Source organism: Barbus barbus (genome assembly GCF_936440315.1).
Source record: "Barbus barbus genome assembly, chromosome: 26".
Lineage (NCBI taxonomy): Eukaryota > Metazoa > Chordata > Actinopteri > Cypriniformes > Cyprinidae > Barbus > Barbus barbus.
This window is the reverse complement of record NC_136754.1, coordinates 18513234-18538304: the sequence shown is the minus strand read 5'-3', so window position 1 is coordinate 18538304 and position 25071 is coordinate 18513234. Positions and strand designations below refer to the sequence as shown.

General features: G+C 37.4%; 1 protein-coding gene across 1 annotated transcript in view; it reads left to right on the top strand.

The window, feature by feature from the left end:
• The window catches only part of LOC306845594 (protein Niban 1-like), a 28667-nt gene extending 3598 nt beyond the window's left edge, over positions 1–25069 (top strand). Inside the window, exons 2-14 of the mRNA XM_079378474.1 lie at positions 13055–13185; positions 13322–13450; positions 13538–13652; positions 13724–13888; positions 15769–15884; positions 18768–18872; positions 19211–19373; positions 20713–20900; positions 21136–21282; positions 21605–21715; positions 21822–21929; positions 23277–23388; positions 23474–25069. Of these exons, the coding sequence (XP_079234600.1) occupies positions 13055–13185; positions 13322–13450; positions 13538–13652; positions 13724–13888; positions 15769–15884; positions 18768–18872; positions 19211–19373; positions 20713–20900; positions 21136–21282; positions 21605–21715; positions 21822–21929; positions 23277–23388; positions 23474–24480 (2597 nt within the window). The 3' untranslated portion in view covers positions 24481–25069. The remainder of the gene's footprint in view (positions 1–13054; positions 13186–13321; positions 13451–13537; positions 13653–13723; positions 13889–15768; positions 15885–18767; positions 18873–19210; positions 19374–20712; positions 20901–21135; positions 21283–21604; positions 21716–21821; positions 21930–23276; positions 23389–23473) is intronic.
• Positions 25070–25071: the final 2 nt, after the last annotated feature.

Here is a 25071-nt window from a genome sequence, read left to right as displayed (position 1 = left end):
TAAATTCGGAGATATAAACTGTGAACTGTGAATTTTGAATAAAAAAACAGAATTAAACTCCAAATTAGAAAGTCACAAATGCATTTTTTATATTTTTATTCTGTGGAAGAAATAAACTAAAAGAATAAAACATACAGTACTTTCACTGTTTTTATTATTATATTATTTAATACATGTATAGTTATTTTTGCAGATGCATAATCATGTTATATAATCCTGATAAGAGTGTGGCTATGATTTGCAGAACTAAGGAGGATAAAAATATAAATTTTCTAGTTTTTCTGTGTGTGCGAAAGTAAAATACCTTGGACATTTTATTACTGAACGCATGACAGATGATGAGGATATTGAAAGGCAACACCGTATGATGTATATGCAGGCGAATACACTTTTACGTAAGTTTAGTGTCTGTTCAGATGAGGTGAAGGTGTTACTTTTTAAAGCATATTGTGCAACACTTTATACTGCTCATATGTGGTGTAACTACACAGCATCTAGTCTACAGAAGCAGCAAGTAGCTTATAATGATGCAATGAGAATCTTACTAAGGAGACCTAGATGGAAGTGAAATGTTTGTAAGTGCAAGAGTAATCACTTTTAAAGCACTGTTACGAAATCTTATGTATAGATTTATCTGTCGGCTTAATGCTTCTAAAACTTTGAATATTGTGGGTTTATCAAATATAGGGGTTAGTACTACACGGTAACATTCAAAGCTGTGGAGACACTGGTATTGCTGTATTTTGTAACTCTTTATGTCTGTGATGGATCCTATGAGTTGTATATGTTGTTTATTGTCTTTTTTAAATCTGGACCTTGAGTCTGTAATAAAAAGTTTGATATACTTCAAGTCAATGCATCATTTTGTTTGTCCAGGTAATTTTACATTTAAAATGACATCCCATAATAAAAAGTTAATTCATTAGTACTAAAGACCACAGTACCACTATATTAAAACTTGAGAGTGTTTGTAAACTATGATTTATGTTCACCAGATTAACAGATTAATAAACGCTGATGACATGCAGTTGGAATCCAGTTTGTGTTGCTGTTTAGTCATCACATTTACTGATTATTTTCAAATAAAATTCTTATTTTGAAGCTGGTTTGGTCAGAAGAAGATTATCAGTGTACATATATCATGCTGTTCATTGATGGCACTACCTCAAGCAAATCTTGTGTTCTGATGGTCTCAGCACAGTTTTAAGCTGCCATCTGTGCCCACTGAAGTATTATGGCACCTTGCTGAGGTGTCCTATTCAACTTGGGCAAATTCCTCTGAAAGGAATCAAGTGACACAATCATTCTCTGTTCCTTGTCCTCTTGCCTTTTTAATGCCAGCAGCTGGTATTAGAACATAATTGTGCAAATCTGGATGAAAAGATTTGAAAAGTCAATGGTGCTTTTCAGCCACCTAATGTTGCTATGTGGTTACTAATGGGTTTCAGGTGGTTGCTAGGGTGATTTTGGGTGATTGCTAGGCTGTTTCTAGGTGATTGCTAGGGTGTTTAAGTTTTTTTTTTAAAGATGTACTATGTGTTTGCTATGGTGTTGCTTAAGGGTGTAGACGGTTGGTAAAGTGTTCTAGGTAGTTGCTAGGGTGTTTTATGTGGTTTTTAGGGTGTTTGCAAGGGTGTTGCTTGGTGGTTGGTAAGGTGTTCTAGGTGGTTGCTTAGGTGGTTTAGGTGGTTTTAAGAGTGGTTGGTAAGGTGTTGTAAATGGTTGCTAGGGTAAGTTAGGTGTTTGTTAGGGTGTTCTGGGTGTTTGCTAGGATGTTGCAAGCGGTTACTTATTGCTCTTCTTATTAGTGGTTACTTATATGTCCAAAGAGCCCACCCACATCTTTATGGCGTTTTGGCTGAGGTCCGTCCTTCAGTGTAAATCTAAAAGAGTGTTATCATCCACCAGGTGAAAATCATAAACAGCACATACAGAGCGGGACAAGAGGTTTTGAAAAATGTGTCTTTGGGTGTGTTTCTGCTGTTGGGAGGAGTATCAGTCAGTGAATCAGTTTGATGAGGCATGGGAGGAAAGAGAGCTTCATTCCGGGACCTCATCCCAAACCTCCAGAGAAGAACAGCTCAACGCTGAGAGGCAGTTTAAGCCTCTGACCCACACCCTCACAGATTAATTTCATGATTCTAGTCACACACTGACATATGTGTCACTCTATCACGCCTTATCCTGAACTGACAGTAATGTTGGAGAGCTGCTTCTCATCCTTTCAGTATCTCGTCTTTGGCTTGTGGGAGTTACGTAACAGAATGATCCATGTGTCAGATGTTGGAGGACCACCTCTGCTTCTCACAACTGAGTCCAAACTTAAAAATTATATTATCAGCATAACAATTTGAGTGAATGGGAGAAATTTTTGTCTCCTGCATTAATGACAGCAGGACTCAAGCTGCGTGTACTCCACAAGTTGATGATCATGTTGTACAGCATGATCTGAGAAGATCTAAAGAACATCTTGAGTTTCAGCGGAAGAACATCTGACTGTCTGTACAATGAAGTTCATAAGACCAGTGTCACAAATTTGTTTAGATAATTATTTTTACTTAATTTTACATCACAATCCTAATGCTTCATACATTCTGTGTTTAAATCAGATTTTGTATCCCAGATTTTCAATGTGGCCTCAGACTTGAGTGATCAACTTGCCACATAACATTTTGGATTTAAAACTATTTAGGATCAAAACAACCTCCCTCATAAACCCACACTGACAGAATAATGTAGCTCCTCCAAAAAATTCTCACATTTGCTGAACCACATGCTATTTTTCAGTTTGGACTGGAGGGACAATGGAGAGAGGGAAAGAGAGCATTCCTGTCTGATATGTTAGTTATGGAGCTGCCTGTCTCCCTCGTTGGGCGTTTCAGGCTACAGATTTCTTCTGCAGGCCAAGAGGTGATGGGAAAAGCAGGCCCTTCTCAGCTGGCCATCTGAACCACTGGACTTATAACTCAACATCAATAAGAGTTAAACAAGTGGTGTCACCAGTAAAACATTGCAAAGTGCAGTAAAACAAGACAGTAAAGCGTAATTAGTTGGCTTCTAAAACTATATTGCAAGCTACAGTATTTGAGAAAAGGTTCCAAAAGTAAGTTTTCGCAGCAATGCCAAAGAACCCTTTTGGGTTCCCCAAAGAACTTTTCAGTGATCAGTTCTTAAAACAACCATTTAACACCATAGTGTAAAGAACATTTTAATAATCTAAAGCTGCGGTTTTCAAACCCTGGGTCGCGAATCTTAAAAACTGGGGTGCCAGAAGATTCAAGGGAAATATATATATATGTGTGTGTATGTAACAAAGTTCAAGAGTAAGGGAAGAAGGAATCGGGAACTGGCAAGCTTAACTTTAATAACTAAATAAACACAAACAACAAAACTAAAGTAAGCGGCAGCCACCTCATGGCAGAATCCAATGTGTATTTGTGTTTTCGCTCTGTTTTAGTAGTGTTGAACATTGTAGCCAATCGCAGACATATCTGTTTATTTTTGGAATGCAACGGCCAATCAGAGGCGTTCCAGTTAGTCAGAATCCACTCACAGCTCAAATGAGTCCTCTGGTTAAAATGAACAAATCGTAGACGCGATGTAAATAAGAGATTAATTGTGCCGTGTAGAGAGAGATTCATGGATTATAGCGGAATTTGCTGAGATTGCAATAAAGTGAAATGAGTGACAGTCTTTCAGTGATTAAGGGAGCGCACTTTCTTGGCTAATAGTGCATTCAAAATTAGAATGAAAGTTTTGTTTTTTATGCTGCTAAGAGGACCAATGTGGCATACATGCTGCAAAGTTTCACAATGAGTGATTTGATTCTTATATATATCACTATATATATATATATATATCACTCTTAAAAAAGTTTGAATACCATTGATCTAAAGAACCTTTCCCCCTAAGAACCTTCTGTGAAACGAAAAGTTTCAATAAATATTTAAGATGAATGATCATGAAACCATCTATGCTAATAAAGAACCTTTATTTTTAAGAGTAATGAGTAAGAAATATATCCTACATCTTTTAACTTTCATGTACTTCAGATTATATTTTTAACTTTCAGAGATACTGGTTCTGAAAAACGTTGTAGTTACATGGCATGGAGAAAGCATGCAGGAGTTTTGAGAACTCAGTTTGCTTATAAATTCTGCGTCATATCGTCATTTTTATCTGTCGGTTGTTCCGCTTCATAAATGTCATGTTTTGGCAGTATCTCAGGCTGTCTCAGCTATGAAATGTAGGACATTTTAAAATATGTTCATAAAGAAAACCCTTTTTCCAGTCCCACTGTGAGGACTGTTGGGAATGGAAAGCACTTTTCTTTCCATTTTCAGTTTCAGATTTTAGTTTAAATCATTGGCCTTATCTGTAACGAGGTGTAACATTTGTATTGAACTTTCGCCTGACTTCACAGCTGCCTCGGAAGTTAGCAGCATTTGAGTTTTCAGGAAATGACCTCACTTCACAAATAACACATACCTTGTAGATGCTTTGTTCTTTTTCTCACTATAAGCTTTGGGTGGCATGATTGTGTGTTTGATATGTTTTCATAGTTTGTTGTCCTAAAGGGATTTCACATGGGTTACGCTTACCTTGTTTTCACTCTCCTCTTTCCTGCATCAAAGGAACATACATTAGAGCAAAGGATAACAAAGCTAAAGTCCCAGACACCATCCTCTGTCAGGATACCAGTGATCAGGGGAGAAACTGGAGACGGGGGCTATTTAAAACCCTGTTTGTGTGTGGGGAGATGAAGGAAGTTTGAGACCAAAGTTATTGTACAGATGTGCAATAGTCTGCAAAACAGTTGAGAAAACGCTCTGTATTTATGAATTGCCCAGGGAGAGACCCGCAGATCTGCTTAACTCATTATTGGACACAATACATTTCACATGCTGTTTATCAGTAACCATCTGCCCCCTTATCTGTTGGTTGTCTATGTTGACATATACATATAGTTTGAGGTCAGTAAGCAATTAATACTTTTATTCAGCTACCATTAAATTGATCAAAAGTGACATTAAAACATTTATAATCTTACAAACGATTTCCATTTCAATTAAATTGTTTTCTTTTGAACTTTCTTTATCAAAACAAATTATGAAAAGAAGAAATGTTTATTAAGCACCAAATCAGAATATTAGCATGATTTTTCTGTGATACTGAAGCCTGGAGTAATGGCTGTTAAAAATTCACCTTTGCCATGAATAAATTACATTTTAAAATGAATTAAAATTTGAAAAATATTACACAATATTACAGTTTTTTATTATCTTTTTGATCAAATATAAATTAAGCCTTCGTGACCCTAGTAAAAAGTAATATATGTATTTAAAGTACATTCATTTCATACGAAGGATAGTTCACATCTATTAAAGGGATACTCCACCCCAAAATGAAAATCTTGTCAATATTCACTTACCCCCCCCATGTCGTTCCAAACCCGTAAAAGCTTTGTTCATCCTCGGAACACAATTTAAGATATTTTGGATGAAAACCGGGAGGCTTGTGACTGTCCCATTGACTGCATAGTAAATTGCACTGTCAAGGTCCATAAAAATATAAAAAACATTGTCAAAATAGACCATCTGCCATCAGTGGTTCAATCTGAACGAAGCTTTTACAGGTTTGGAACGACATGGGGGGGGGGGGGGTATGTGATTAATGTAAAAATTTTCATTTTGGAGTGGAGTATCCTTTTAACATACTTACTGACATATCGCTCCAGATTTACTGATATAAAAAATTATTAAGCTTTTTTTTGGAGTACTGCTTGTGCACAATGTACATTTCTTAATATTAAGCCTAAAATGTGTTTTATTGTCATTAATGGTGAAGATTGTTTGATCTTTGAATAATATCAGTCTTAAATGCAAGATATTTAAAGTGTACCTAAAGTATACTTGCAATAGTTCCACTTTTGCACAATCGAATATACTTCAGTATATCTTACATATATACAGTGTCTCACAGAAGTGAGTACACCCCTCACATTTTTGTAAATATTTTATTAAATCTTTTCATGTGCCTACACTGAAGAAATGACACTTTGCTACAGTGTAAAGTAGTGAGTGTACAGCTTGTATAACAGTGTAAATTTGCTGTCCCCTCAAAATAACTCAACACACAGCCATTAATGTCTAAACCGCTGGCCACAAAAGTGAGTACACCCCTAAGTGAAAATGTCCAAATTGGGCCCAATTAGCCATTTTCTCTCCTCCGGTGTCTTGTGACTCGTTAGTGTTACAAGGTCTCAGGTGTGAATGGAGAGCGGGTGTTAAATTTGGTGTTATCGCTCTCACTCTCACATACTGGTCACTGGAAGTTCAACATGGCACCTCATGGTGCACTCTCTGAGGATCTGAAAAAATTGTTGCTCTACATAAAGATGGCCTAGGCTATAAGAAGATTGCCAAGACCCTGAAACTGAGCTGCAGCACAGTGGCCAAGACCATACAGCGGTCTAACAGGACAGGTTCCACTCAGAAAAGGCCTCGCCATGGTCGACCAAAGAAGTTGAGTGCACGTGCTCAGCATCATATCCAGAGGTTGTGTTTGGGAAATAGACGTATGAGTGTCTATTTCCTCTCCAGCATTGCTGCAGAGGTTGAAGGGGTGGGGGGGTCAGCCTGCCAGTGTTCAGACCATACGCCGCACACTGCATCAAATTGGTCTGCATGGCTGTCGTCCCAGAAGGAATCCTCTTCTAAAGATGATGCACAAGAAAGCCCGCAAACAGTTTGCTGAAGACAAGCAGACTAAGGACATGGATTACTGGAACCATGTCCTGTGGTCTGATGAGACCAAGATAAACTTATTTGGTTTAGATGGTGTGATTTGGTTCAAGCGTGTGTGGCAACCAGGTGAGGAGTACAAAGACAAGTGTGTGGGAGTGTCATGGTCTGAGGCTGCATAAGTGCTGCCGGCACTAGGGAACTACAGTTCATTGAGGGAACCATGAATGCCAACATGTACTGTGACATACTGAAGTAGAGACTGGGCCGCAGGCTAGTATTCCAACATGATAACGACCCCTAACACACCTCCAAGACGACCATTGCCTTGCTAAAGAAGTTGAGGGTAAAGGTGATGGACTGGCTAAGCATGTCTCCAGACCTAAACCCTATTGAGCATCTGTGGGGCATCCTCAAATGGAAGGTGGAGGAGCGCAAGGTCTCTAACATCCACCAGCTCCGTGATATCGTCATGGAGGAGTGGAAGAGGACTCCAGTGGCAACCTGTGAAGCTCTGGTGAACTCCATTGCCCAAGAGGGTTAAGGCAGTGCTGGAAAATAATTGTGGCCACACAAAATATTGACACTTTGGGCCCAATTTGGACATTTTCACTTAGGGTGTACTCACTTTTGTGGCCAGCGGTTTAGACATTAATGGCTGTGTGTTGAGTTATTTTGAGGGGACAGCAATTTACACTGTTATACAAGCTGTACACTGTCTACTTTACATTGTAGCAAAGTGTCATTTCCTCAGTGTTGTCACATGAAAAGATATAATAAAATATTTACAAAAATGTGAGCGGTGTACTCACTTCTGTGAGATACTGTATGTATATATATATATATATATATATATATATATCAGTATATAAAATATATATGAGTATATATAGTTGGACTTCAGCACTACTTCTGCAAAGTGCATTAAGTACAAAATTAATAGTAGTTCTAATTTAGCAGACTTTTAGTATACCAGTTTAGTATACTAAATGTACAATTGCAGGGAATTATTAATTAAATGTATAAATATGTAAATGTATTTGTATACATTACTATAAATGATTTAGCTTTTTCTCTCTGATTTCTTGAGAGTTGAGGATTTATCTGCATCAATACATCCGGCTATTACATTGGACCTTTAATAGGCACCAATTATATTTAATTATACCAATTACCATAGGCCCACTGCCATGCAAAGTTTCTACTATCACTAGTAGCTGTTTGAAATCTCAGTCCAGATGAAAGGATGGCGAGGACAAATATAAACCCTGTGTGTATTCAAAATCTGAAGAGGTTATTTTTTCTGTAAAAACTTCCTTCGCACCTCTTCATAGTTCAAGTCTTTAGAAGATGTAACTGACACAGTGATCATTCTTAAAACCTCCAAAGTGAATTTGGACATAGTGGTACAATATCAAAATGCTAAGTACAATGTTGCAGTACTACTGCCAGTGCTACTGTTGTGAATATGGTCAGAGAGGTGAGTTGATTCATAGTTTCTGTCATTTAGAAATAAATATTTGCTGAGTTGTCCAGGATTTAAAACGGTCGTGCTCTTATCAGAAGTGTGTGTTTGTGTGGTGTGTATTTGTGGTGTGTGTGTGTGTCCATACAGGAAACCACTCTCTCATATCTCTGCCCTCCTCAGAGCAGCTGCCTGCTCTCTAACTCAATTTAGTTCAAGTCTATCCATTTGTATTTGTGCAGCACCTTTAAAAACAAATTTACCCCTGAAAGTCACTGAAATCTGATACTCTTATAATAAGGAAAACTTCCTTAAGAGGAGGAGGATGGGGTTTACAAGGAGGAAAGAAATCTGCCTCGAATAAGCAATTTATTTTAAAATAACTGATTTTCTTTTTCATTTCTTCAAGATGTTTCAAGAACATCTTGAAGAAAAGATCTTGATCTTCAAGATGTTCTTTTTTTTTATGATGATGGAGATTCCTTTGCATTTAAAGTGTGACACTGTGAAGCAATAAGTGTGAAGTAAGATCTTAGATAAGCAAGAGTGTTTTAGTGTTACTGTAGTACAGTAGCTTTTTGTAGTGGTAAATGTAGTAACAAGTTTTGAGAAAGTTTGCCTAAGAATATTGGTTATTTTGAGATGATGTACCAGTTTTATTACTGTTGGCAAAGTATTCTGTCTTTTTTTGTTGCTTGCCTTCCTTGCCTTGCCTTGTCTCTAACATTTAAGCTGGTTGAATCATTCCTGATCATTTATGTATTTGTATATGATACATGATTTATATCGTTTATAAGCTAGTGGATGGTGAGAATCAAAAACAGGAACTGATTATTGGGTTTGTATTATTAAATATTCAATTTCACTCCCTTTTAACCCAGTAATTGGCACTCAATGAAATGAATTTTATTTTATTATATATTTTATTTTATTTTATTATAATTAACCCCAAAATAAGTTCACCCAAAAATGAAAATTAGCCTGTTTTACTCACCCTCAAGGCATCCTAGGTGTATATGGCTTTCTTAATTCAGATGAATCCAATCGGAGTTATATTAATAATTGTCCTGGCTCTTCCAAGCGTTATCATTGCAGTGGGTGGGTGTTTCTGTTTAACAGTCCACAAGATGTCCGCATTCGTAATAAAATGTGCCTCACACGGCTCCGGGGCATGAATAAAGGCCTCCTGTAGCGAATCCATGCGTTTTTGTAAGATAAATATCAATATTTCAAACATAATAAACACTTTTCTCACACTTCCGCTATCTGACGTATGCAGAAGCCGTTCCGGGTGGATGACGTAGGATGTATGTGTCTCGCACGCCTCTGAGATATGCTAGTATTGCGAGTTTGTTTACAGGAGCAAAGGAAGTAGTTTCCATACTTTAGCAAAGTAAAACCAGTCTCCTCTTGGCTTATATTGAAATCCTCTGACATTTTTCTTTACAAATCCTCGGTTTGTACTTCTAATTCATTACCGGCGTTTTGTTTTGCTCTCTCTCTGCGTTCGTCACTAATCACGCATGCCGACATCCTACATCATCTGCCTGAACGACTTCCGCTTATGACAGTTAGATGGAAACAGGAAAGTGGGTCCAGCTGAATTGAAATGATCATTTGTTGGTTTGGTATAATAAAGGTTATTATACCGCGGCAGCGGTCGCGGCAGTCGTCGTGTGAAGCCCTCCTAGTGTGAAGACCAAAGAGTGTAAAGACCATCGACTCTACCGTGCGACTCCACCGGGCAGGGACACCGGCAAGGGATAGTAGTAGCTTTTTATTTAATTTTTTCATTGATATGTTTATTATTGAAATGTTGTTGTTATATGCATGTGTTAATTTTATTTAATTTCTTTATTTTCTTAAATATGTGGGTAGATAGTATTTATAGAGTTGTAACTTTTTAGTTTTAGTTACTTTTTCTTATTTGTAAGTCGCTTTGGACAAAAGCGTCTGCTAAATGACAAAAGTAAAAGTAAGTAAAGTAAAAGATGAAGTGAGAGAGAAGTGTTTATTACATTTGGAATATGGATAATTTTCTTTAAAAAAACGCATGGATTCGCTACAGGAGGTCTTTATTCACGCCCCTGAGCCGTGTGAGGCATGTTATATTATGGATGCGCGCACTGTTTGGACTGTTCAACAGAAACACCCACCCACTGCAATGATAACGCTTGGAAGAGCCAGGACAAAAAGCCGTGTGAGGCATGTTATATTATGGATGCGCGCACTGTTTGGACTGTTCAACAGAAACACCCACCCACTGCAATGATAGAGCTTGGGTGAACTAATCCTTTAAGTCATTACTTATTTATTTATTTTTTGTTTCTTTTTGTAATAAAAATCAGGACAACAAAGTACCATAAAAGTAATCCTTATGACTCATGTGCAATATTTTAAATATTCTGAAGCCATATGGGAGATTTATGTGAGGAACAGAGAGACTTAAATCAGATCAGATCATTGAATCAGTCAGCTGAAATGAAAAAGTGGGATTTATGAATAAATCAATCAGTCCATTTTTTTAACTGGATCAACTGGTTCAAATGAACAGGGAAGTTTATCCATGACTAAAGATTTCCGTTGCTTTCTCACACAAAGAAAATGTCTGATAATTTATTTAGGCTTTTAAGTAATGTCTCGAACAACTCCACATGATGATAACAAGAAGCCAACATGTTTTAGCAGATGAGTTCAGTGGTGGTTACTTGTTTACATTGGCAAGATATCATTCAGGCAAATTTTCAACATTAAAATTGCATTTTAAGTTGATATATCAGGCTCGCGTTGAATCTAGACTCCACAACAACCCTTTTTGTAATCACAAATCAACTGTATGATCTGAATCATCATGGTGACCATAGCTGGACCACGAGTCGTACTACGAGTAGTATTCTGTTTAAATTTGATCAGACACTGTTTTGCAAAGCAGTGGTAATGGTTAATAAAGCATGTCTAATGTGGCCTGTAAATTACATATTGTGCCGCTGCTGCCAATGGGTTCTTCCAGACAATCAGAATAATATTTCCAAGGAAAGTCCAAGGATATTTTTCTTTAAAAGCATGGAAATTGGGATCCAAGCCCAAGAGCTGTTGCAAATAAAGTTTTGAACCTAGTTTGCTCAGTGGAATAATGCTGAAGTGGACTCAGGCCTGCGCTCTGTACCATGTCATTTTGGCAGTGCAGTGAAGTGGTAAAGATGGCTCATTCTTTAGGAAATAGTCAGAGACTTTCACCTCCCTCGGAGTCAGGAACAATACGATTCATGATCTCACCGCATTAACTTAAGACCTGTCACTGTAGATATGTTAGATAGATAGATATATTGTGATATGTATTATAGTAAAGTAAAATTTCTTGTGTTGTACTTTGGTCATATCACCCATTCCCAGTCAATGCATGCTGCAACAAACTATAGCTTAATTTGGCATAATATATACAGCAAAAATATGGAAGAAATAGTCAGAATAGTATGCTAGTATTACAATAATTTAAAGGTGTTAAAACAATTGTTGAGTGCTACAAATAAATTCTGCAATAAATTCAGTATCTTGGTTTATTGAAACTTATTCTTGGTCTGGATTTGGATCTTGACAGTCTAGTTTTGGTCTGGATTTGGGTCTCGAGGGGTCTAGTCTTGGCTGGATCTGGGTCACCAGGGATCTAATCTTGGTTTGGATCTAAGTCTTAAAGGGTATAGTCTTGGTCTAGATCTGGGTCTTGAAAGCTCTAGTCTTGGTCCTGGATCTGGATCTTGAAGGGTGTAGAGGGGTCTATTTTTGGTCTGGATCTGAGTCTTAAAGGTTTAGCATTCTTGGTCTGGATTTGGGTCTTGAAGGGTTTAGAGGGGTTTAATTTTGGTCTGGATCTGAGTCTTAAAGGTCTAGTATTCTTGGTCTGGATTTGAGTCTTGAAGGGTCTAGTCTTGGTCTGAACCTCAAGTATCTTGGTCTCGAGGGTCTAGTTTTGGTCTGGGACTGGGTCCAGAAGTGTAGTCTTGGCCTGGATCTGGGTTCGGGTGGTCTAATCTTTGTCTGGATCTCTGTCTTAAATGGCTTAGACTTGGCATGGATTTGGGTCTTGAAGGGTCTAGTCTGGTATGGATCTGGGTCTTGAAAGGTCTGGTCTTGGTCTGAATCTTGAGGATCTTGGCCTCGAGGAGTCTGGTCTTGGTCTGGACCTGGGTCCTGTTGTGTCTAGTTTTGGTCTGGATCTGTGTCTTAAACGTTCTAGTCTTGGTCTGAATCTTGAGGGGTCTATAGTCTTGGTCTGGATCTTGAGGGGTCTAATCTTGGTCTGGATCTGAGTCTTGAAGGGTGTGTATTTGGTCTGGATCTTGGTCTTGAGGGGTTTTGTCATTGTTCTGGGTTTTTGAGGGTCTGGTCTTGACTACAACTCTGTGCTAAATTTAAATATATTTGTAATTGCACATTTTCAATGATGAAATTACAATTAATATATTTAAAATAAATGTACCTCAAATGTAATGTCAAATAACACACTCCAGTTAAAAATATAGTACTTAATTTGTACTTTAGTATGTAAATCAATACATCAAAATAAGTGTTCTTCTTTAAAGTATGACAAAAGATTATTAAAGCATAATGATTAAATTTTTTTACAAAGAATTACAAAGTGAACTTTTTAAAAGTGCACTGAATGGTGTTCATAACCAGTCATGAAAGTAAACTCTTTAAGCCTTTTATTTTATTAATGTTATTTGCAAGTACAGTTTTTTTTTTTTTTGTATATATACTTTTAAGATCTTAGGTACAAGTGCACATTTAATACAATTAAGCTCACTTCTTTTTCACAAAGTTAATCTGAGCTTTCATGTATGTGTAGGCCGGACAGAGGCTGAGCTGAAGAACTTTAGTCCTCATTACAGAAGGCAAAGCTGTGTCGCCTTCTTTTGCCATCTGAAGGATGAGGTGGAGCAGTACAGAGCAGGACGGGCCCAGCTCCTCAAACAGAAGGTGAGATCTAACACTCTTATACTGACAACATCAACTTATGTAGTGATTTTATTGTACTCTCACTTGCATTAACAGTGTTATCTGATTCATAATGCAGAGTTTCACTCTAACTGACACTAGTATATTTCACTTCTAGGAGCCTCTACAGGCCTCAGAGGTCCTGTACAAGGATAGCGTGCTTTTCTTTGATGACAACAGAAAGTGGAGAGAGAGATTTGCCGTGGTCCGTGCCGACCATAGCCTGGAGCTACACGATAGCCAGGAGGTTAAAAGTTATCTTTGATCCTTTTCACATAAAGGCACTTTTTCTGACAGAACATTCTCATGATTCTGTTATATTTCACACATCCAGTCATATACAAAGGGATCCCCTGCCCGCCACAAACTCCTGCCAACAGGGGGTACAGTGTTGACCTCAGAGGAGAAATACACTGCTGTCGTAGACAAGGCCTTCCCTGATCCTAATGGTGAGTGTTTGTCTAGTTCTCCGTCCTGATCTCTCTCTTCCCGTTGGAATGAGTGTTTGTGTGTTGTTCAGGTTCTAAGGAAGAGCCCTCCGCTCCTGTGGTGGCGGTTCCCGGTCCGCTTCCTGTGTACCTGAGACTGCCTTACAGACGAGATTCGTACTTCTGTTTCCAGCAGGAGGAGAAGCGGGCCCGCTTCGTCTCGATCCTGAACGACTGCATTCGGCATCAGAACCAAGGTATCAGATCAGCACTGCCTCTGTCTCAGAGTGCACTTTTGACTTTTGCGGTCAATGATCAAATTTGGAAATTATACCCGAAGGGGAAAGATTTCTGTTTGCTCAATTTCAAAGTACTTCTTGAAACCGTTCTGACTAATTCTCTGTACACCTACCCAAAAATAATCCTAAACACATGCTATATTACAGTAGCGAGGCTGATGAGAAGATACCTCAAGCTGTGTGTGGCAGCCTCTGCTCTTGCATCAGTTTAGTACTGTTTTTCTGTGGTGGTCATGGTGATACACTAATAATATCCAGAATTGCAACGCTCTCTTCCTGCGCACTTGCTGCTTAGCGGTTACACTGCCTCTGCAGAGCAGTATGTGTGCAATAATATTCTACTTCATCACACAAGTGCAAACAATTCCTCTTTCACACCTTCATGCTTTATGCACTGGGTGAGAGAGGAGAGTTAACCACCTACACAGAGTAAAATCAAACTGTTTTAACATTAAACATAACTGTTTCGTAAGTTGAACGTCAGATTAGAAAAGAATTTGAAATAAGCCTCACAATTTAAGGTGTCATTCCTGTTTGCAGCACAAATGCTGTGGGATGAGGTGCATACCAAATGTACACAGATTTAAAGGTCAAATCACAAAAACGTATTGTGAGAAATAATAATAGTGAAGATATCTTAGCGTTTAGGCCTTAGGAGCATTAATGATCATAAACGTTAGCAATGTTAGGGAAGCTACTCATACTCATAGCTACTCATATTGTAAAGAGATTGTACTACATTCAAGCTACTTAAAGTAATTTTCAAAATTAATTAGAGTTGTATTTTCCAAGTAAACTTTATGTAGTAAATATACTAATACCAATGTACTTGTTTGTCAGTGCACTATTTTAATGCTACTTCGGACTAAATAGGCCCCCTTTTTAGTTTCTAAATGTATACTTTTAAGTATACTTTAAGTGTACAGGAGTAAACACTGAATATACAACTAGATTACAGACTTTTTTATAACATAAGTTATACTGTTAGCTATATACTTCTAGCCCACTTTTTAGTTTGTGAAACTTTGAAGTATAGTCTTACTTTTCTTAAGTACAGTATATCTCAGTTAAATAATTTAGTATAGGCCAAATATACTTCAGTATACTTTTCTGTATACTTCTGAATACTTGTCTTTGTTTTAAAAGTAAAATGAAAATATATTGTTCTCTTATTATTTTTAGTTTAAAATAAGTATACTAATATCACACTTCAATAAATGTCTTTCTGAAAGGGTATTCTTTTGAAATTAGTTTAGAAGCTACACACAAAAAGTAGCTAGCTGAAGGCGCATAAAATTTGTAAAAATCTGACTAGCAGTAATTATATATCGTTTATATAATAATTTAAAACTATTTATTTATTATGCAAAAAAGTTTTCTTGAAACTTGATTATGGTTATGATTGTGTAATGGATGAATACAGCTTAAAAATAATAATAATAGTAAAAAAGAACAGCCTTTAATTATGTAGTTTTAATATTAATTTTATTTAATAATTGCATATATTTTTTAAATAGGTGAGATACTGTCACACTACTGAAAATGTGGTTGCATTAGTAGTGTTGAGACGTTTTGTTAGTTACTTGTTTAGTTAGTAGTTACTCTGAATGTTAGATTGTTTATTTTTTCCTTATTTAACAGTACAATATATTTAAGGTGATGGGTTTCTCAGTTTTCTCTCATTTAAGTTGGACGTAAAAGCCTTTCATCGTACTTGGTGTTTCCAAGTCATTTATGTGTCTTGGTCTTTTCCCTTTTTTCTGGAACCAGAAAAGAGAAGTTGCTCACATGATTCTGTATTACACAATTGATTCATCTGACATCTTATGTCTCTGCAGATTATCTGAAGAGTATGGAATGTGAGGTGCAGGCTTTCCTAAAGGCCATTCACTTCTACAGGCAGGAGAAGGGTCACTATGAATCATGGGATATGCTGGTGGGCACTGACTATCAGGTGGGCCTCCTGGTCTCCATATTACTCACAAGCATGTTTTGAATGACTTTCCAGAAAAGCAGTGCCCACTTCTTTTGAATAAATCAGATGAGTCATGATGTAGTGGCCACAGAAAGGAACAAATAGCCTGACTAATGTGCTGTGATTAAAGCAGGCATAATAGCGTGGTCAGATTTAGAGATGTAGGTGTCATGCTGTTAACATCCCATCATAATGCAGCTTAACTTAAAGTTTTAAAAGTATGCTTATATTTTATGAGGACTGTTTTTGTAAATCCAATTTTTTTCTATGTTTACAAGAGCATGTAAATGTGATAGATACATGATATTTTATAGGTAGTATCATTTAAATGAATAATTTAATATTTTAAAATGTATCTATACTAACTTATTTAATAAGTAGATACTACAGAGGGACATGGTGATAGGGAAAAATTACTTTTGTATTCTCTCAAAAAAAATCAGTTTGCTCACATCGTTACTAAATCTTCTCAGAGACACACAAAACTTGTGTGAGTGAACACAAAAGATTTTCACTCAAAAGCAAGGAAACACAAACGTTTTATCAACACAAAAGCAATTAAGTGTTTTCCTCCTGTCTCCTATTTTTACTACACCATGTCCCTTTAACTTAGCATGCACTTGCAAAACTGTTCCCTTTCCTGACTTTTGTGTTCCCTCAAGAAGTTTTGCAAAACTCATGCATAACTGCCTTAGCAAGCACCACAAATTATTATTGATATGTTGTTTCCTGCAAAAATTCATACCAAAGCTCCTGTTGTTATGAAATCTTGAGATCACAGCAGGGTCTTTCACAGGATGTCCTGTAGTTACTTAAGGAAACACCTCTGCCTTCCTCCAGCTATTGTTAAATCCCATTTTTGAACCCTAATTTGGCAGACAAGGTGTTGTTGTGTAAGGGAACTGAAAACAGACATGTAAAATAAGCTATTTTTACAATCAGTCACTATCACAAACCCTGACAAAGTGATGAAGACCAACACAATGTACTTATTGTACATCTACTTAACAAATAAATAAATGACATACTGTTACATAAATGAATTATGATATTCTATTACGCCACTATTCGGAAAAATATTAAAGGGTTAATTACAATTCTGTCATTAATTACTCACCCTCATGTCCTCCCAAACCCTTCATTCATCTTCGGAACACAAAATAAGTTATTTTTGATGAAATCCGAGAGCTTTCTGACCCTGCATAGACAGTAAGGGTCTGACCACGTTCAAGGCCCAGAAGGTTAGTAAGGACATCAGTAGTAGCATCCTATACCATGTATCCAAATGATGATTTATGACCTGAATTATGATCCCTGTCAGCGTTGACTGACAGGTTATCATATGTCAGATGTGTACATGGGTAGATTTTATGACCTTTTATGGCTATGTCACCCTCTCTGTCACCCTGACTGTCACGTCACAGGGTCCTGCCACCCCTGACTGACATGACAGTAGGGTGTGTAAATCAAAAGATCAAAACAGATGTTAGATTTGACTTTTGATGGATTTATGATGGGGGGGTTAAAGGGGTGTGTATTGACACCTTAAGAGGATCAATGTTGTTTTTGATCTGATTGGTATATGTTAATGTCTAGACAGGGGTTCTTCTTGACTATGGAAATATGGCTGAGCAAAGGGGTGCGTATTGACACCTTAACAGGATCAATGTTTGTTTGATCTATACGGTATATGTTAATGCCTAGTCATCAATTTGTCCCTACCGGCAACGTCTACAACCACCTCTAAATAAGGAGGCTGTCTGGGGCATCTGGCTTCCATGTTTATGTTTTAGGTCAACACCTTTGGTGGATTGGTGTCTAGACATAAGAGCCCAAAGCTTCTCCCCAATCTGTTTCCAACCATGATGTAGTCGCTCATCATTTGGATACTATTACTGACATCATTAAAATAGTCCATGTGATATCAGTGGTTCAACCTTAATTTTAAGAAACTACGAGAATACTTGTTGGGCCTCATTTATAAAATGTTGCGCAGAAACCATCCTAAATTTGACCGTACGATCATCTCTCAAATATGCATATGTATGATTCATAGAATGAATGTACGCACAAAAAACGCACGTATGCCTCTCTTTCAGATGTGAAATCTATGAATCGCAAATGAGCTCTCTGCCTTGTAATCAACTCCTAATTAGTGTCATTAACAGAAGATCACCAGTCATTGTCCAAATCCTTTCATTTGCAACAGCGAGCTGCAAGAACAGCTTACATTTCCAAAAACCTGAAGTACTCCGACAAGAAAAAGTGTGTACGTCTGCTCAGACCCTGACGTGACACTAAGCACGTCAAAGGCAGTTTTTAAAAAATATGAGCGTTGGTGTGGATTTAAGCGTATGCTCACTCTAAAATCAAGTCTGAGGCCCGTTGTGCACAAAAAACTATGATAATGACTTTATTCAACAATTCTTCTCTTCCGTGTCAGTCTCCGTTGCACATTAACGACGCTCTTGAGGATTGTTAATAATAAGATATGTTTCTTGACCACAAAAATCTGCATATTACAAATGATTTTTTAATTATATTTTTGATCAAATAAATGTTTTTTTTTTTTTTTTAAGTTTGTTAGTTTAGTAATTTTTTAAAAGCATATTGAGTTTCACTGACAGACAGTTTTATTTGCCTGATAAATACAGCTCAGTATCCACACAGGACTCAAATGCCACGTCTGTGTGGTGATTCTGTCCATTGCAGACTGATTCATTGCTGTGATATTACAACAATTCAGTGATTCAATACTTCTGCTCTTCCTTTATGAGTCTGTGCCATGTGGGTGTTTTGTGTCTTGACTCAGTCTGGTATCATTGGCTTCAGTAGTGAGTGACTTCCTCTGCCTATTTGCAGGTGCTGGCTAACCTGGTGATGGAGGAGCTGCTGCCCTCACTGCAGACAGAGCTGTTGCCCAAGCTGAAAGGAAAGAAGCCAGAGAGGAAGAGGGTGTGGTTTGTGGTCAGTGAGATCAGCCTCTGCTCCTCACATCTATTCTTAGAACTTTGACACTCTATGTTTAAATGTCACAGTCGGGCAACATTTTGACTGGTCCATTCTAGATAACCGGACTTGTTTTTCTGGCCCCCACGCCATCCAAATCAATAAAAGTTTTATACCATGAAAAATAATTCTCCTTCATGGCTTGTGCCAGTTGGAATAGGCCACTGCTCTATAAAGGGATGTTTAGCATTTAGGCAACACGTAGACAAAGGCAGCTCTGTGTTCATGATTAAGTGGGTTTATGATGGCCATATTTAGCATGAATGTGTTTTCTATTTATTTTCTTGTGTGGTTAGACAGTGGAAGTGGCCTATGAGCTTGTGCATGAACAACTGCGAGAAGGATTGAAGAGTTTGAAAAATGAGTGCAGAGAATCCACCAAACAGCAGGAGGCACTCATCCGCTCAGATATGGACCAGATCATCAACTCACAAACATTCCTAGAAACTAAACTGCAAGGTATAAACAGACAGTCTATACAGCGTATCAGCCTTATGGTCAATTCCTTTCTGTTGTGTGTTTATGTACAGTACTATTCAAAAGTTTCGGGTTGGTAAGTTTGTTTGTTTTTTTAAGAAATGAATACTTTTTTAGCAATACTTTTTTAAAGCTTTTAATTGATGACAAATGAAAACAAAGACATTTATGTTACAAATGATTTCTATTTTAAATAAATGTTGTTCATTTGAACTCTTTATTTTTTAAATTACCACAAAAGCTTAAGCAAATTTCCACAAAAGCATATTAAGCAGCACACCTTTTTTCAGCATTGATAATAATATTAAATGTTTTGAGCAGCAAATCTGCATATTTGCATATTCTGCTGATTTCTGAAAGATCATGACACTGCAGACTAGAGTAATGATGCTGAAAATTCAGCTTTCCCATCACAGAAATAAATTACGTTTTAAAATATGCTCGAATAGAAAACATATTTTGCAGTGTACTTTTTTTACTTTGAATTTTTTTCATAATTAATACCCCAAAAACATATGAACATATAACTAGCGGGAATAATGTTATTGCTTTAATATTTATCAATATTATTGAATAATATTCTCCTTTATATGCTACTGATTCTTTTTGCTGTCATGAATTATGTTTAAAACAAACTAGTGAGTGGTAACTATATTACAATTTTGTGAAATGAGTAAATATTTAGCTAAAATGCCCTAGTCTACGGTGGCCGAGAGAGCTCAACGCGCTGCAAATAGATAAAACACCTGCAAATAAAAGAAAACAACTTCCTCAATTTGACAACACATGCTGCAAATGCTTACAACACAATCAAAAAAAGAAAAGCATTGCAAATAAAATTGATTTGGTTGTGTTGTGAGCATTTGCACCACCTGCTGTCAAACTGATGAAGATGTTTTCTTGATTTGCTTGTGCTTTTGTCTATTTGCATGTGTTTTCTAAAGTTGCAGCGTGTTGAGCTCTCTCGGCCACCGTACTAGTCCTCATAACGTTGATAAAATCTTGTTTAATGCTAAAACATTGACTGTTTACTATTGTCCTCTTTTTTTAGAGCTGCTTTTTTTTGCATTATTGACACTATTTTCTTGTTTAATACTGTAAAGCTGCTTTGACACAATCTGTATTGTATAAAGCTCAATATAAATAAACCTTCAGCTGGAGTATTGACTTATATTACATTGAGACAATCACGTTACATGACACTTACAAATTTTGATTAATATATTGGAATATTCTCATGCATGTAAATGTAGTGAGTGAGACATACCAAATCTATCTTCTGTTCTTCTGCACAATCCTGACTCTTTCTGTTTGTGTTAAGCTCTAGTATCCGAGCCAGCTGTGAAATACTGCTCAGAGAGCGTGGCTCCATACCTGACCTCAATCCTGGAGGAGCTGATGGGTCCGGTCAACGCAGGCTTCCAGGCCGTGAGGCTGCTGCTGGAGGACGAGCTGACCCGAATCTGCAAGGATTTCCCTCAGGGGGGAGTCACAGAGGAACTTCAGAGCGTTAGAGAGCATTTACTAATACGTGATAATACAGCATTTTGGCACAAGTGCTTAAAATTAATATTTATCTGCTGAGTTCAACATTTAGCCAAGGCTACATTGCACAACACTTGAGGCAAATCAGGTCATTTTTTTCTATTGGGAGCAGAGTGAAGTGATTAGATTATGTTGGAATAACTATCATCTGAGCTCAGACTCCCTCGAGTTCTCATGAGTCATGCCTGTCTGTTCGTAGGCTTTGCAGCAGGTGGGTTGTGACCGGATTGAGAACTGTTACCAGCATGTGAACGTCCTGAAGGAACAGCTCCAGGAACTTCGCAACCGCTTCAAGTTCTCCAACTCGACACAAGTAGTTCACTGCACCCAGAGTCAAATGCAGCAGGTGGGCGTCATCTGCAGCTTTTAGAGTGACTGGGCGTTGTTAGACTTGGTGGGGCTTTTAGATGTTTTATGTTTGTGTAATGAAATACTTCATCTGGCCTTCTGACTCGAGTGCAATTGCATAAATCTTTTCAAATCTTTTTCAGAACTTAGTAGTGGATATAAACAACTTCTGGAATCATATATGTCATATAGACTGCTCCGCCAAAAATGAAGTCAATGGAGAGCATTGCCTCATCTTGTCATGAGCTTTGGTTCCCTCTACAGGTCATGGGAAAATAAATGAACTGTGGCATGCCTGTTATTTCTTCCACTCTTTTTAGTTGATGGAGAATGCTGTGTACACATTTGAGCTCCTGCTTCAGTCTGCCTTAAAGGACAAACCTGACAAACAGGCCTCAGTCATGGAGAAAGCCAAGCTGCGTGTCCTCAAGGTTGGCTTTGCCCACATTTACAAAGTGTATACAATTTGCAGTACACCATTTTGACAATAGAATGAGTCTTGACAATCATTATGGAAACTTTTGCTTTCCACTTTAGCAATTTGACTACGACAGCAGCACAGTAAGGAAGAAGATTTTCCAAGAGGCCCTGGTTGACATCACTCTGCCAGCCATCAAGAGAAACCTGGCGCCTGCCTGCAAAACTGTACGCAAGTGTTTTTTTTTTTTATTACTCTTGAACATTTAACAGAATACATTATGTGGAGTTCTTCTGGCAAGCTCTGTTTCTCTAATTAAATTAATAGAATGGAAATTGTAAAGTATTTAATAATTCTGGTTCAGGGTTTGATTCATGTTAATTCATTAACTATCAATGGTTTCCTTAAGAGATTAATATTTGAAAAAATAAATCTATTTCGTTGCCTGTTGATGACATAATTTCAATAATAAATACATTTAAAACAAGTCTGTTAAACTTTTTAGAGGTGACGTAGTATACAAATACTAAAGGGTTAGTTCACCCCAAAATGAAAATTCTGTCATTAATTACTCACCCTCATGTCGTTCCAAACCCGGAAGACCTTCGTTTACCTTCGGAACATAAATTAAGTGTTACATTTTTGATGAAAACCGAGAGCTTTCTGACCCTGCTTAGACAGCACCATAACTACCACGTTCAAGGCCCAGAAAGAGAATAAATTGTTGAATGAAGTTGTTATTTTTGTTTTCTTTGTGCGCAAAAAGTATTCTCGTAGCTTCAAAACATTACAGTTGAACCACTGATGTCTCATAGACTATTTTAACAATGCTCTCCTTACTACCTTTCTGAGTCTTGAACGTGTCAGTTGCATTGCTGTCTATGCAGGGTCAGAAAGCTCTTAGATTTCATCAAAAATATCTTAATTTGTGTTCCAAAGATGAACAAAGGTCTTACGGATTTGGAATGACATGAGGGTGAGTAATGAATGACAGATCTCTCATTTTTGAGTGAACTAACCCTTTAACTATATCATAAACAACAATACTAAACAAAAAATATGGCACTATATTCATTATTTGTAAACTACTACTGACAAAACAATGTGTATCTTTAGATTTACTAAAAATAACTATTTTTATAGTCATTAATTCGGGTATCAGACTGTACTGGCTTTGCTTTATGTGCTTATTTCACTAAAAAGGACCAACACATTTGAGCCTTTTGTTCAGGAATTGGACTTCACTGGCAGTGCTGTATGTGTTTGATTCACTAAAAAGAGCCAGTTCATTAGAGTCAATCATTCAGGAATCAGACTCAATTAGTAAAATTTAACAGCACTGTAAACACTATCGGGAAACTCTTGGCTACTGGAATACGGAATCATGTCCGCGTTTGGGTTTCTGTCCTTGCTGACAGTAATATGATGTGTTTGTGCCAATTAATGCATTTGGTAATGGTCAGCCTGTCATGATTTTGTCTGATCTTGCACAAATACAGTGGTGATTACTCACCACTTTCAGTTAGGGGTAGTTTTGTGTGAAACCTTCCCTGAATTTTTTTCTCTTTTTGCAGGAGCTTCAGAATTTTGAACAGTTCATCTTTGCTGATTACACAAACTTTGTTCAAGTGGAGAATATCTACGAGAACATACTGCTCAACCTTTTGAATAATGAAGTTAACAAAGGTAAACTTTGTTTTGAGTGTCTGAGACATATGAATAACTTCAAAATACCATCATCAACATATTCGTCAATATTTTTGCTGTACAGTGGTGAAGGAGGCAGCCAGTCTGAAGAAGAACAACCTGTTTGCTGACAGTTCTGACCTGCAGTGTGTTAGTCAAAGCAGCCTGGCCGACAGCCGCACGCCGCCCCTCTCTGCCCCCTCCAGCCCACCACAGGTATTGGCCTCTGTGGCTTTCTCTCAAAAAGCAGAGCAGAAGATCACCTCTCCATCAAGAGGATCCGTCAGCGAAAACACCCATCAGACACACGATGCTTCAGTCATTCCTACAGTGAAGATTACAGTATCTTCTCCAGAACCTACATCACCGTTAAATGTTTCTGAAACACCTCAACCAACATTACCTAATAATTCATCACCCATTCCAGAGGTCTCAGAGACTGAAATGTCCTCAACCAAACCAGAAACCATCTTATCTGCAGAAGATTCATCTTCACGACCAGAGACACCTTCTTCTAAAGAGAAGGATGAAGTTACAGAAGGATCTTCTGTGAGTACAGACCGAGCAGTCTATCTCAACTCAACAGCGGAAGAAACTCCTGCTCCTCTCGTTTTCGCCACTGAAACCCTAAATGTGGAAGCAGATGAAGAAAGCAAAAGTATAAGTCCTCCTAAGTCTGAAATCAAAGAGGAATCTGTACATATCGTCCAACCTGACGTTAACCTGACAATCAACGCTGAAGTTCTCCCAGACGTATGTGTTGAAGACACTGCTGTGGATGCCAGTGTTTCTGATGAGCATGTTGTTGTTGTGGATAACAAGGCATGTGAGGCAGCGCCTTCTAGTGATGAGAATAGAAATGAAACACAAGACAGTCCTGCCGTGGATGCTTCTCCTCTTCTCGACTCGGTTCCTGATGGTCTGGTAGGGGACGCTGTTGCTTTAACATCAGATCCGGAGAACCAGATTCTCACAGTGAGCACAGATTCCCAGGAAGACACCGCTGACAGTGTGCAGGCTATCAGAAATCTCATCATGGAGGTCATCGAGGTAGAGGATGTAGTGAGACCTTGTGCTGAAAACCAGCCTTAAAATGGTTTAAATGACATTCTGATGTGTTTTTAATCAGCTCTGATAACAAAACCAACTACAGTGTTTCCATTTAATATTTTCTATTTTTTAGTCACATCATTTTTTCATTCACATTTTCAGTAATAATCTAAATATTGACTAAGCTTTTTATGATTAAAAAAAAAAAATGACTCCTATAGAAACCAAGTGACTATGTAAACAATTCTTTTTGTAACACTATCTTATAACAGATTAACAAAAAACTATATACATATGCATACAAATAATTAAATATATATATAGAGGGCTGTTTGTACTTGCACAGTTTTTTCAATACTTAATTTTAATGTTGAAGAATTTTTGTAAAATTAAATGACAAAAAAACAAATGAGAAACTCTACATTCTTAGACGGTACACAAATGTTTTTGGTGGACTAATTTATTAATGTGTTGTGCTGGTTTGTACAGACAACTCATTCTTTAGAGTAAATAACGAGAGTGTGCTGATCACTAAACAATTATTTTGTACCATGCTGTAGATTTTCTGAAAACGAGACACAGTACCTTTGTACATATGATCACAGTAAGAGTCGGTTAAATAAATTTCCACAA